The 11,937-nt window shown below is 47.3% G+C and overlaps 1 protein-coding gene across 5 annotated transcripts in view; it reads left to right on the top strand.

The window, feature by feature from the left end:
- The first annotated feature begins 9,587 nt into the window (after positions 1–9,587).
- Positions 9,588–11,937, top strand: part of LOC100763438 (elongation of very long chain fatty acids protein 6) — a 111,584-nt gene continuing 109,234 nt past the window's right edge. For 2 of the 5 annotated variants that reach the window (XM_027395693.2, XM_035452035.1), the window contains exons 1-2: positions 9,802–9,951; positions 10,105–10,225. In XM_027395693.2, coding sequence (XP_027251494.1) covers positions 10,137–10,225 — 89 coding nt within the window. In that variant the 5' untranslated portion in view covers positions 9,802–9,951; positions 10,105–10,136. Of the gene's footprint in view, positions 9,719–9,801; positions 9,952–10,104; positions 10,226–11,937 lie in introns of those variants that run through there. The other 3 variants (XM_035452036.1, XM_027395692.2, XM_027395691.2) reach the window with 3 other exon arrangements.

The following is an 11,937-nucleotide window of genomic DNA, read 5'->3' as shown; positions in this document are numbered from 1 at the left end:
TAGCAGCAGTTACCTTTACCTCCTAAGCCACTTCAGCGGCTTCTCTCCGTCACTTTCAGTCTGCTACATGTCATTAACGCCAAACTGGGTCTCTTGTGCACAATACATAGAGAGATGTTGTCGTCCATAATAAAATTCTTTAAATCTAATGCCCCCGCTGTGTGTGTGTGTGTGTGTGTGTGTGTGTGTGTGTGTGTGTGTGTGTGTGTGTGATCTACATACAGTAAGCTACATAAATTACGTAAGTTTTTGTTGTTGTTGTCATTGTGGGTTTTGGTTTTGTTTGTTTGTTTGTTTGTTTGAGATAAGCCCTTTGTAGCTCAAGCTGGCCTTGAATCTGTTAGGTACACAGGAATGACCTTGAACTTCTGACCTCCTTGCCTCTAGCTCCCTTGTACTGGGATTACAGGCCTGCACCAGCACATCTGGTTTGATTCAGCACTGGGGATCAGACCCCAGCTTTTATAGGCGCTAGGTGTATTAGTCACTTTTCTGTTGCTGTGATGAAACACTATAACCAGTGCTTATGGAAGAGAGTTTGTTTTAGCTGACAGCTCCAGAGGGATGAGTCCATCATGCTGGGGAAGCGTGACAGCAAGAAGCAGGCATAGTGGCCGGAACGGGAAGCTAACAGCTTCCATTGTCAGATAGAAGCATGAAGCAGAGAGAGCAAACTGGAAGTGGGTGGTTTTAAATCTCAAAGCCTGTTCCCAGTGACATGGCTCCTTCAGCACAGCAGGACCTGCTAAACCTCCCCCAAATAGTGACGCCAACTTGTGACCAAGTATTTAAATTTCTGAGACCATTGGGTACATTTTGCGTTCAAACCCAACATACTGGGTAACCACTCTACCAACTGAACTACATACCCAGTCTTATAGCTAAGTAATGGAGTTGGTACCTTAAAAAGAAAAGTTTATCAGGGCATGGTGACACAAAATTGTAATGTCACCATCTGGAAGGCTGAGGTGGGAGGACTGAGAGTTTGAGGTCAGCCTGAGCTATGCAGTAAAATCTCGTTTCCACACCAACAAACAGGGGACAGAGGAAAGAAAGGAAGAAGAACAGAAACCTTAAATCACTCAAAGTTCAAGTCCAGGTGGCCCCTCTATGAGCCTCCTGGTTCTAATGTGGCAGAGAAACAGAAGCGGAAACAGCCGCTTGAAGAAAGTGCTAGGCGTGGGAGGAGGCTGGTTTTTGTTAGTCCATTCTGGGAAATGAAGTCTCTCTATGAGGCCAATACTAATCCCCCTATAATGGTGCCCCCACAATCTGATCCAACAGGCCTTGCCTCTTACAGGCTCCCTCACTGCTCAGCACCACCACCCTGAGGATTAAGTTCCTGACACATTCAAAACCTATCAAACAAGGAGGCTGGAGGGATGGCCCCAGAAACAAACCAGCATGAGAAGCTTGACCTGAGCAGGTAGCAAACTGGACAACATCCTTAACATTTTTAAGCTTGTTTTCTCACCTACTAAACAGAAATAAAAGGGCTTATCTTGGGGCTGGAGAGATGGCTCAGCAGTAAAAAGCACTTGCTGCTCTTGCAAAGGACCCAGGTTCGGTTCCCAGAAACAGTGTGGCATCTCACAAGCATCCATTTGACCTCCATGAGCACCAGGCACATACATGATGCACGGTGCACAATCATGGTTCATGTACACATGCATGAAAAAAAATCTCTAAAAATGTTTTCTCTCATGAAATTATTATAAAAAAAAGGTTTAAACATTATGCTTAAAGTCAAGGTATAAGGTATCTTATATGAGACATATAACAGATAATATCTATGATTTATTTCTGCTAACATGCATTTTCTTACATAGATTATAAAAGAGACTTTCTTAGCCAGGCATAGAGCAAGGGGCAGGCAGATCTCATGTGAGACTCTGCCTTAACCTTTTTCTCATTTGTTGGGAAGATACAAATTTCTTATCCATTTAAAGATGCTTTCCATCTATTTAAGACATCTAGTTCTCTGCCATGTGTGTTAAAAATATCTTACTCAGAGGCTGGAGAGATGACTCAAAGGTTAAGAGCACTGGCTGCTCTTCCAGAAATCCTGAGTAGAATTCCCAGCAACCACATGGTGGTTCACAACCATATGTAATGGAACCTGATGCCCTTTTCTGGCATGTAAGTATACATGCAGACAGAGCACTGATTCCCAAAAAAAAAAAAAAAAAATACAGAAATAAATAAATAAAATTTGCCAGGCTGTGGTGACACACAGTCACAGCACAGCACTTGGGAGATAGAGGGAGGTGGAGCTCTGTGAGTTCAAGGCCAGCCTGGTCTACAAAGTGAGTTCCAAGACAGTCAGGGCTGTTACACAGAGAAACCCTGTCATGAAAAACCAAACAACAACAACAACAAAAACTTTGGCAAATTTTTGTGGTATCTAATAAGCCTGTTTGTAGCTATTACAATCCCAGAGTTAACTCAGATGTAGAAAATACTTCAGGGTAACAGGGAGTTTTCCCAGCCCTACATAGATTATAAAAGAGACTCTCTTAGCCAGGCATAGAGCAAGGGGCAGGCAGATCTCTAAGTTCAAGGCCAGACTGGTCTACAGAGTGAGTTCCAGGACAGCTAGAACTACACAGAGAAATCCTGTCTCCAAAAGTCAAACAAACTAACAAACAAAAAAAGAAAGAAAGAAAAAGAAAGAAAGAAAGAAAGAAAAGAAAAGAAAAAGAAAGACCCCCCTCCTCAAAAAAAAGTCCTCCTTACAAATGTCCAGTTGGTCAATGGTCCCTGAGACAAGAGGAATTGGAAAGAAACATGGGTAGACTATGTTCAATGGTCTAAAGTTAGGGGAGTTGCCTTTTGGGGGTTCAACATGCATATTCTCTGAACAGGGGAAAGAAGAGGGGGGGTCGTGCACAGTAGAGTGTCTGGGCTCAATTTCTTCTCCTTCTCCTCCTCTTCCTCCTCCTCCTCTCTTCCTTCCTTCTTCTTTTCCTTTTTTGGTTTTTCAAGACAAGGTTTCTCCATGCAACAGTCCTGCCTGTCCTGGAACTTGATTTGTAGACCAGGCTGGCCTCACACTCACTGAGATCCGCCTGCCTCTGCCTTCCGTGTCTCACCTACTGGAATGATACTGGAATCATTTGTAAGTAGAAATCACATGAGATGAAGGCCATATTGTTCTGGGTTGTGTGGTTTTACTAGAACCTTAGAATATGACCTTATTTAGAATAAGGGTCACTACAGATTAACTACAGTAGGAATTACAATGGGATGGCGAGAGTACTAAAGTAAGGCCAGAACAAGAACATAATTATAAGGGATAGGAGAAAATGGTACACAGAGGAAGAGAAGGTGATCTGAAGACAGTGACAGATGCTGTCTATAAGGCAAGGAATGCCAGATTGCTGGCAGGGGTCAGGAATGGGAGGGTTCTCTAGCAGTCTACAGAGGGAAGCCACCCTGCTGACCCTTGGCCTCTGACTTGGAGGACCCAGAATTTTTACCACGTTTAGCTGCCAAATGGGTAGTATCAAAGTGGTAGGAAGCAAAATGGAGTCACTTGTGCCAAATTCTAACAAAAGTTAGCAAACAGAAGGTAAGTCATGAAAAAAAAAAGGGGGCCTTCTCACCAACATCTGTGAACAAGAACTGTCACTATACTTACAACCTTGCACAAGGGCCAGGGCAACATGACACAAAAGGTATGTCTGTGAGGATATCTGCCCGGTAAATGCTTATTCAGCTAAAGGCTGATGTCACCTTCATGGAACCAAAGACGATAGTTTCAAAATACTGCTTGGCATTCTCTTCACTGACCTCTGAGGTCCTTCACTTTCTGAAAACACCCAGTGAAAGGGGCCTTGGATCAGCACAGGATACACCCAATTCTCAGCACAAAGGAGGTTTACTAGCACAGAGGGACGTGTGTGTGTGTGTGTGTGTGTGTGTGTGTGTGTGTGTGTGTGTGTGTGTGTACTACACCCAGAGGGACAAATGTGTGTATGTGGGGTGTGGGTGCTGTGACTGGGTTGGACAAAGAAAGCAGCAGGTGTTTCTGCAGGAGTTGTTTTTAAGGAGAAAAGGGAGAAGTGTGTGCTAAGGAGAGTTGCTAAGTCCTGATTAGATCTGTTAGCTAGTGTAGCCAAATAATGAATTTTGGTAGCAGGACCTTTATGTTTTTGTTAACTGGACCTTGGAGTTTTAGTCAGGCATAAGGAAGTGGCCAAATAAGGGAACGGATTTTGGTGGCTAGCTTTAGGAATATAATCTGACAGTTTGGCAAGAGAGAAGGGGAGGGAGAGGGCAAGATCTGCCTGCACCACGTTTGTCAAGCTTGGGCCTGTTTGAGAGCCCTTCACCCAAAGTTTCCCACCACACCCCCCACTCTGCAGGCCTTACTTAGATCCACATGAAATTAAAGTTATCTTTGGCAAATTTCTCTCTGCTGTTGTGTAGGATGGCCATAGAAAACTGCCAAGGTATCCATAGAAAATATCCCAATCAGAAAGTCATTATCTCTCCCTGTACTCATCCAGGAAGACTGATGATATCCTACGGGAGACAGGTGAGCCAATAGCTATGACAGCTGAACTCTGGTCAGGAAGAGCCATGCCAACAAAGGTTTCAGAAGTTTAGGAGACAAAGCGAAGAACAGAAAAGGTTTCAAGTACAGTGCCCAGCTAATTTCTGTTGGATTTTCTTTTAATGTGAAATCCAAGGGGGTCTGGAGAGATGGCTTGGCAGTTAAGGGCACTGACTGCTCTTCCAGAAAACCTGGAGTTCAACTTCCAGCACACACATGGATGCTCACAACGGTCTGTAACTCCAAGATCTGTCAGCCTCACACAAACATACATGCAGGCAAAATACCAATGCAGATAAAATAAAAATAAATAAATTAAAAAAATAAAATACAAGTACATAGGACAACTCAGGTATTGGGGGAAAAAATGAACAGTGTGAACTGTTGTTACATAGAAACTCTGATAGTCAGTTCCCTGGTCTGCACCAAATATGTAAAGCATTACTAAATCATTGTGAATTCTGTTAATTAAAAACATTGCCAATCTAAAAACATTGAGGAGGTCTCATATAGCCCAGGCTGGCCTTAACCTCATTAGGTAACCTCCTGTCTTCAGCTCCCAGTGCTAAGAGTATAGGCATGTATGGTCACACGTGACAAACCTTTGGGTTTTCTTTTCAGGGGGAAAAAAAAAACAAAGCACACAGTAAGCTCTCCTGCTCCCATCTCTCTTTCCAGACAAGGTCTTCCTGTGTTGTCCAAGCTGCAAGCTGTACTGGAAATTGCCTGTGTAGGCCAGGCTTGCCTTGAACTTATGATCCTCTCATTTGACTCTCTGTAATGCTGGGATTATCACCCTGTGCCACTAACACCCTGTGGCCTCCTGTCACCTCTTCCTCTTTCTTGCTCTACCTGTGGCCTCAGCTGCTTCTAAATCAAGCCAAGATAACCACAGTTTTTTTTTGTTTTGTTTTGTTTTGTTTCTTTGTTTTCGAGACAGGGCTTCTCTGTGTAGCTCTGGCTGTCCTGGAACTCCCTCTGTGGACCAGGCTGATCTCCATCCTTGGCTATGAGCATCATAATCTCAAGGCAAATTTGGGCACTTGAATGATACCATATCTAAAAATAAAAATTAAAACAATACCCTACCATTTCTCATTTTAATGTTCCTCAAATGCCACTCCCCACCCCCGCACTGCAGTAAGAATGAGATCTCTAAATAACTTAGCTTATTTAGGCCCCAAAGTTAGGCCCTCTCAATTCTCCAGTTGTGATATAGTCCTTGACTGTCTCTCTCCCATCTTCAAGTCTGAAAATTTAAACTGCTATGTGAATACCCATTTTTTTTTTTTTTACTTTGGGGCTTTTGAACTTGATCTCTGTGAGCCTGTAATGAGTGCTTGGTTCTAAAGTTAGTGAAGTCTCAACCCCAAGTCCTTTTCTCAGTGAGGCCTTCTGGGTTGCTATGAGCACTCCTGGTTCTGCACAGTATGCTGTTTAATTTTAATCTTTAATCTTGCTCTAGAAAAGCTAAATGCAGCAGGCAGCCGCTGGAAGCTGAGCTCACATCAGCAAACTCAGGCACAAAGCAAAGAGAACGCCAAATGGCACTGAAATCTTTAAACTCTCAAAGCAGGCCTCGGGTGGATGGCACAGGTCTCCAAAAAAGCCACACCTCCAAAAATTCACCAAACAAGACCAACAGGGGACCAAGTTAACTATTCAAATGGCCAAACCCATGGGGATATCCCCCCCCACAAACACACACACACACACACACACACACACACACACACACACACACACACACACAGGGTTTCTCTGTTGCTTTGGAAGCTGTCCTGGAACTCACTCAGTAGACCAGGCTGGCCTTGAACTCACAGAAATCTATCCTATTAAAAAGGTCACCACCATCTGGCTCCCCCTCCCCACTCTATGGGGATATTCTTATTCAAACCACCACATTATATAAGCCTTGCTATTCTGACACTCTCCATGCTGGCCTCCAAGTAGCAGTGATCTTCTTGCCTCTGCTGCCCTAGGGCTGCGGATTACAGGTGAGCATTGCCAAACTTGGCTCCCCTTTGTTTTCCCGCTCTTCTAGTCCTATCGATTAACTGATCACTCCTTCACTTTACAAACTTGCATGATTGCTCAAAGGCCCAGGCATCATGCTAAAGTCTTTCTTTCATCAGTCACACCCACCTTTAAGGCTAATTTTGCCAAGTGTTTTGGCTGGGGCCTTAACTTCAGAGTCCCTTAAATTGACCTGGCATATCACCCTAGAACAGTCCCTACCTGAAGAGATAAGCAAAATCTTTTCATAGACTCTTTGAGAGTATCTACACGATATCAGTGCTAATCACCTAGTCTAGCCCTGCGATTGATATAATACTCTGCTGGATTTCAACTCTATTGAGATTTTTTTTTTTTGAGGGGTGGGTAGGGTCGCATGTGGCTCAAAATAGCCTGGAGTTTGCTACTTAGCCAAAGATAACCTCAAACTCCTGCTTCTATGTCCCAAATGTTGAAACTATAGGCATAGGTTACCATGCAGGCTCTATTATTTGTTTAAAAAAATGTGTGTGTGTAGGTGGGGTTGCTTCCCCAGAAGCAGGTGTACGTGGAGGCCAGAGGTCCACTTAAGGATGTCATTCTTCAAGACTTCATCTTCCTTTTAGAGATAGGGTCTGTCACTGAGCTCAAGGCTCCTATTTTAGGCTCTACCGGCTGGCCAGCACACACCAGGATTCTCCTGTGTCAGCCTCCAGTGGAAACCTTACAGGCATGAGCTACTCTAGCCAGCTTTTTGTAGGTTCTGGGAATCTGCACTTCGGTCTTCATGCTGAGCCATTTCCCCAAACCCACCTTGTTATGATAAAGTTCCTGGTGAACCTTGGCGGAGTCCATGGCAGTCAAGGGTGACCGAGGTGGGGGACAAACATTCCAGGCTGACAGAGCTTAAGTGAGAAGTTTTATTACAAAGGATGAAGGAAAGAGAAAAGAGACACAGAGACAGAGAGGACAGACAGAAGAGGGAGACAGGAAATGTCCTGTCTGCTCCAGAGGAACAGCAGGAAAGACAGCATACTAGAGGATGTCATTCTTTTAAAGGGGTCCTTTGCACCTGGGCTGATCAGGGTACTGCTTGAGTGCATTCTGCCAGGTGACATCCTTACATACCTTGCAGGCTTTTTTTTTTTTTTTTTTTTTTTTTTTTTTTTTTTTTTTTTTTTTAAAGACAAGGTCTCTCAATTCCTGGCTGACCCGAAACTCATTATTAGGCCAGGCTAGTCTCAAGCTCACAAAGATCCATGTACTGGGATTAAGGGCATACACCCCCCCCATTCCCCCTCTGTTTTTTTTTTTTTTTTTTTTTTTTTTGCCAGGGAGGAGTGCCACTGTGAAGCAGACTAACCTTGAATTTCTGGCAATTTGTTTGTTTCGTTTGGTTTTTCGAGACAGGTTCTCTGTGTAACTTTGGAGCCTGTCCTGGAACTCGATTTGTAGACCAGGCTGCTCTTGAACTCACAAAGATCCACCTGCCTATGCCTCTCAAGTGCTGAAATTAAAGGCATGCATCATCGCCCAGTTTCCTTATTTACAGAGATTTTTCTTCCAGTTCCCACTTTCAAAGGCTAGAATTTTCAGCCGGGCATTGGTGGAGCACGCCTTTAATCCCAGCACTGGGAGGCAGAGGTGAAAGGTTCAGGCATTATGCTGGCCTGCCCCTGTTACCTGGTGGAATCCACTCAGGCAATACCCTGGTCAGCCCAAGGTTCCATGGGAAAGAAATCTGCACGCAGGTGCAGAGGACCCCTTTAAAAGATAAGTCCCTGCCCCTTTACGCTCTCTGTTTTCTCTCCCTCTGTTCCTGTCCCGCTCTCTATGCGCTCTCTCTGTCTCTCTATGGCGACCGGCCATGGCGGTCAGCCATTTACCCTGTTCCTCTTCTTAGTCTCCCCATTCTGTCGGCCCTTATAATAAACTTATAGTCAATATATCTGTCTCAGCAATTTCTCTTTTCTTTTTAAACAAAACAATAACAGGTGGATCTCTGTGAGTTCGAGGCCAGCCAGGTCTCCAGAGTGAGGGCCAGGACAGGCTTCAAAGCTATACAGAGAAACCCTGTCTGGAAAAACCAAAAAAAAAAAAAAAAGGCTAGAATTTTCTAAGTTTGATGAAGGGCCCCCTCTTCACACAAGTTGGTAGGTGAGGAAATGCACTTCACAGAAGGCATTTTCTTTCTGGTCCTAATGTACATCTTTAAATTAATCGATTGTTAGCTGGGCCATAGTGGCACATGCCTTTAATCCCAGAATTCCTGAAGCAGAGGCAGGCGGATTTCTGAGTTTAGCAGCCAGCCAGGACAGCAGGGGTACACAGAGAAATCCTATTTTGAGAAACCAAAAACATTAAAAAATTAAACTAATAGGTTGTTATTGTTTATGGCTGGATCCAAATATTATTAGGTACCTTATTGCCTCTTACTTCATTTACCCTTTTAGGAATGGAAGAAACTATCTTCCAGGAAAATAAGAGAGGTATATGGGAAAGGTAAGGTTAAAACGGTGTTGCTGTGAGCTGAGTGTTGGAGGGATTGGCATGGCATTCACCCCTCTCCTACATTCATCTGTTCTTCCTAATTGCATAAGAATAAAGCAGAACTAAAGCAAAGCATACAGATAAAAGTTTTGGCACTAGGCCAGCAGGCCTAATTCTGTATGCCGAATTCCTTCCCTCTTTTGTTCGCTAACAGCCCCCTCCATGTACTCAAAGCCTCCATCTAACTCTTCTTTGCCCTTCCACTTCCGCCTCCTAAGTCACCCTAGACTTTCCAGGTCTTCATCTGCAGCATCCCGTCTGCACATGTTCTAAAGGCTCCGCGTGCCACCTGGCCCCGAGGTCAACGAGAGTCCACGCCCGGTGGAGGTGGTCTCAAAGTGTACTGCGAGGTCCGGGAGGAGAGCTAGCCCGAAGTGATCCTCACGTTCATTTTCCAGGAGTGCTCATGGGAGAGATCTGGCAGGTTTTACTATTTCCCAATTGTTTACTCGCCAAGCTTTCGGGTCCACGCGCCTCCCAGCTGCGCCTCGCACGCTGAACTTCATTCAAAGGCCAGGCAGGGCGGCCCACGAGGTCGCGAATGGGCTTGTGGATGACCTCCAGGCTACTTCCTCCCTCCTGGCGCCCTTCCCCCACTCCTCCAACCACCTTCTGGTAAACAAAACTGTCCCCCAGGGCGAGGGGAGGTCTTGCTCTTCTGCGCCCTCTCGCGCAAAGGGTTAATTTTTCCGATCGCACGAGGGGGAGGAGATTTCCCTGTAGACGAGTAAAAAGCGTGATGGACAAACGTGCGGGCACTAAGACCGCAAGGCATTCATTTCCTCCTACGGTGGATGCGGACGCCGGGAGGAGAGCCCCTGAGCCAGGAGCTGGGAGCTGAGGCGCAGGCAATGCTCAACCCTGAATGTAGCTGAGAGGCTGGGAGAGAGATCGGCCAAGGAGACTGACGGCGGGGCCATACCTAGGGGGGTGGGTGGGGGAAGCAGACAGGAGAGCACTCAAAATAAAAGGCTCTTTACAGATTTTTTTATTTTGTATAGAGAACACGTAGCGACTCCGAAGATCAGCCCCAATGAACATGTCAGTGTTGACTTTACAAGAATATGAATTCGAAAAGCAGTTCAACGAGAATGAAGCCATCCAATGGATGCAGGAAAACTGGTAGGTGATGCTTTTCGCGTGTTACTGTTCCCGGGAGTGCATTAATGTCGGTATTCCCGGTCAGAGCGTGAGCGGAGCGATGGATTGCCGGCAGCAGCCTGCGAGCAGCTCGAGGAGTGCTCGAGTCTCATGTCTGCAGGAGTCTGAGGCTGCATGAAGCGTGCGGTTTGGGGGTGCCCTGGCTGAGCCGCGGCCACGCGGGCATCTTTGTGTAGATTATATAACGTAGAACACATAATGTGTGTGCCTGGAACGATATAGGGAGGCAAGGGAGACACACCATTCAGATACCCCACCTGTGCTGTCTCCTGGCTTTCGCCTAGATTTGGGGGTTTTGCTTGGCCTCCTGCAACTGGGGCGTGCTAGGCAGTGGAGGGAGGACCCGGTCTCCGCTCGCTTTAACCCTCTCCAACCCACCTCTATCTGGTCCTCTCCCCATCCCTCGTGCCCTTCCTTTCTCCTTGTAGTTCTTCACTTCACTGCCCTCTCCTGACTGCCGCCCCCAGCCGTAGACGCTTGGGGTCCAGGAACCCTTCCCCACCCAGATTACTTTCCGGTTTCTTAAAGACATCGGGGAAGAGGGGACAATGAAAACTGCAATAAAAATGAATGAACCCGAGCAAGTGGAGCCACGCCATTATTAAGTTTCTGTGTAAAGGAAACGCCTTTTGGACACACTTCTCAGTGAGGAGCGGCAGGAGTTTGGACATTAGAAAGCTCTTGCCAGAGAGTCGGGTGTGGGTGTGTGTGTGTGTGGGGCTGTGGGGGTCCTTCCCCAGAACTTCGAATCTGGGAAAACATATTGTTTACTATGTTCCCTCGGTCAATCTACTGAAAAATCCCCGAGTGGGAGGAGATCCAGTGTCACCTTGCAATATTTAGCAAGGGAGGTCCCTCCTTCCCCGTAGACGGTTCCCTCCCTCTAGTGCAAGCCCTGCGATCCCCGCTGTGCAGCGGCTGGCCCTCGGGGGGCTTCCGGGCTCCGGGAGGTTCCGCTGCCGCGTGCGAGGGCGCTCGCGATCTGCCTTCCCTCCCTCCATTCATCAATGGGAAACCGGAGACGCTGGCGCGTCCGGGGCTGGGGCTGGGGCGGGTGGTGGCAGCCGGCGGCGGTGCGGGCGGGTGGCGGAGGCCCGGAGATCGACTTCCTCGGCCCGGCCGATGGCTTGTGGCTCCCGCCCCTACACGCCCACCCTTGGCCTTCAGCCGGCGAGTTGGGCCCTTGGGCGGTTTACGGCGGCGGCGACCGGGCGGAGCCTGGTTCCGGGACGCGCGAGTTGGGCTGCGGCATGGCGGCTGCCCGCGTGAGGCCCGAGCCCCGAGCCCCGAGCCCCAGAGCTGCTAGCTCGCTGCTGTGCCTGACGTCCTCTGGGACGCCGAGGCCGAGGGTGCGAGCCTGGGTCTGGAGAGTGGCTGCACCCGCGCAGTCTGGATCGCCCCGAAAGGGGGCGGTCATAGGGAGGCCAGGTCGCTGCAGGAAGCCCAGCCCCTTCGGGCCGCGTTCTAGGGTCCTAAAGGTGCATTTCCTCCTCCCACTAGGGACTTACTTGGGGACGGGGTGGTGGGGGGAGCGAGAACAGCTTTCTAGCTTGGGACTTCCAGCCTAGAATTCTCTGAGACCCTTTGTCACTACCGTCCCTTGCCGCACTGCTCTAAACTCCCTTCCCCTTCCAGTAGCCGCGTTATCCTAACGTGTTAGCACTGGCTGCTTG

This window comes from Cricetulus griseus, assembly GCF_003668045.3.
Source record: "Cricetulus griseus strain 17A/GY chromosome 1 unlocalized genomic scaffold, alternate assembly CriGri-PICRH-1.0 chr1_0, whole genome shotgun sequence".
In the NCBI taxonomy this organism is placed as follows: Eukaryota; Metazoa; Chordata; class Mammalia; order Rodentia; family Cricetidae; genus Cricetulus; species Cricetulus griseus.
Note: the sequence above shows the minus strand (reverse complement) of the source record. Positions and strands in the feature narration are given on the sequence as shown.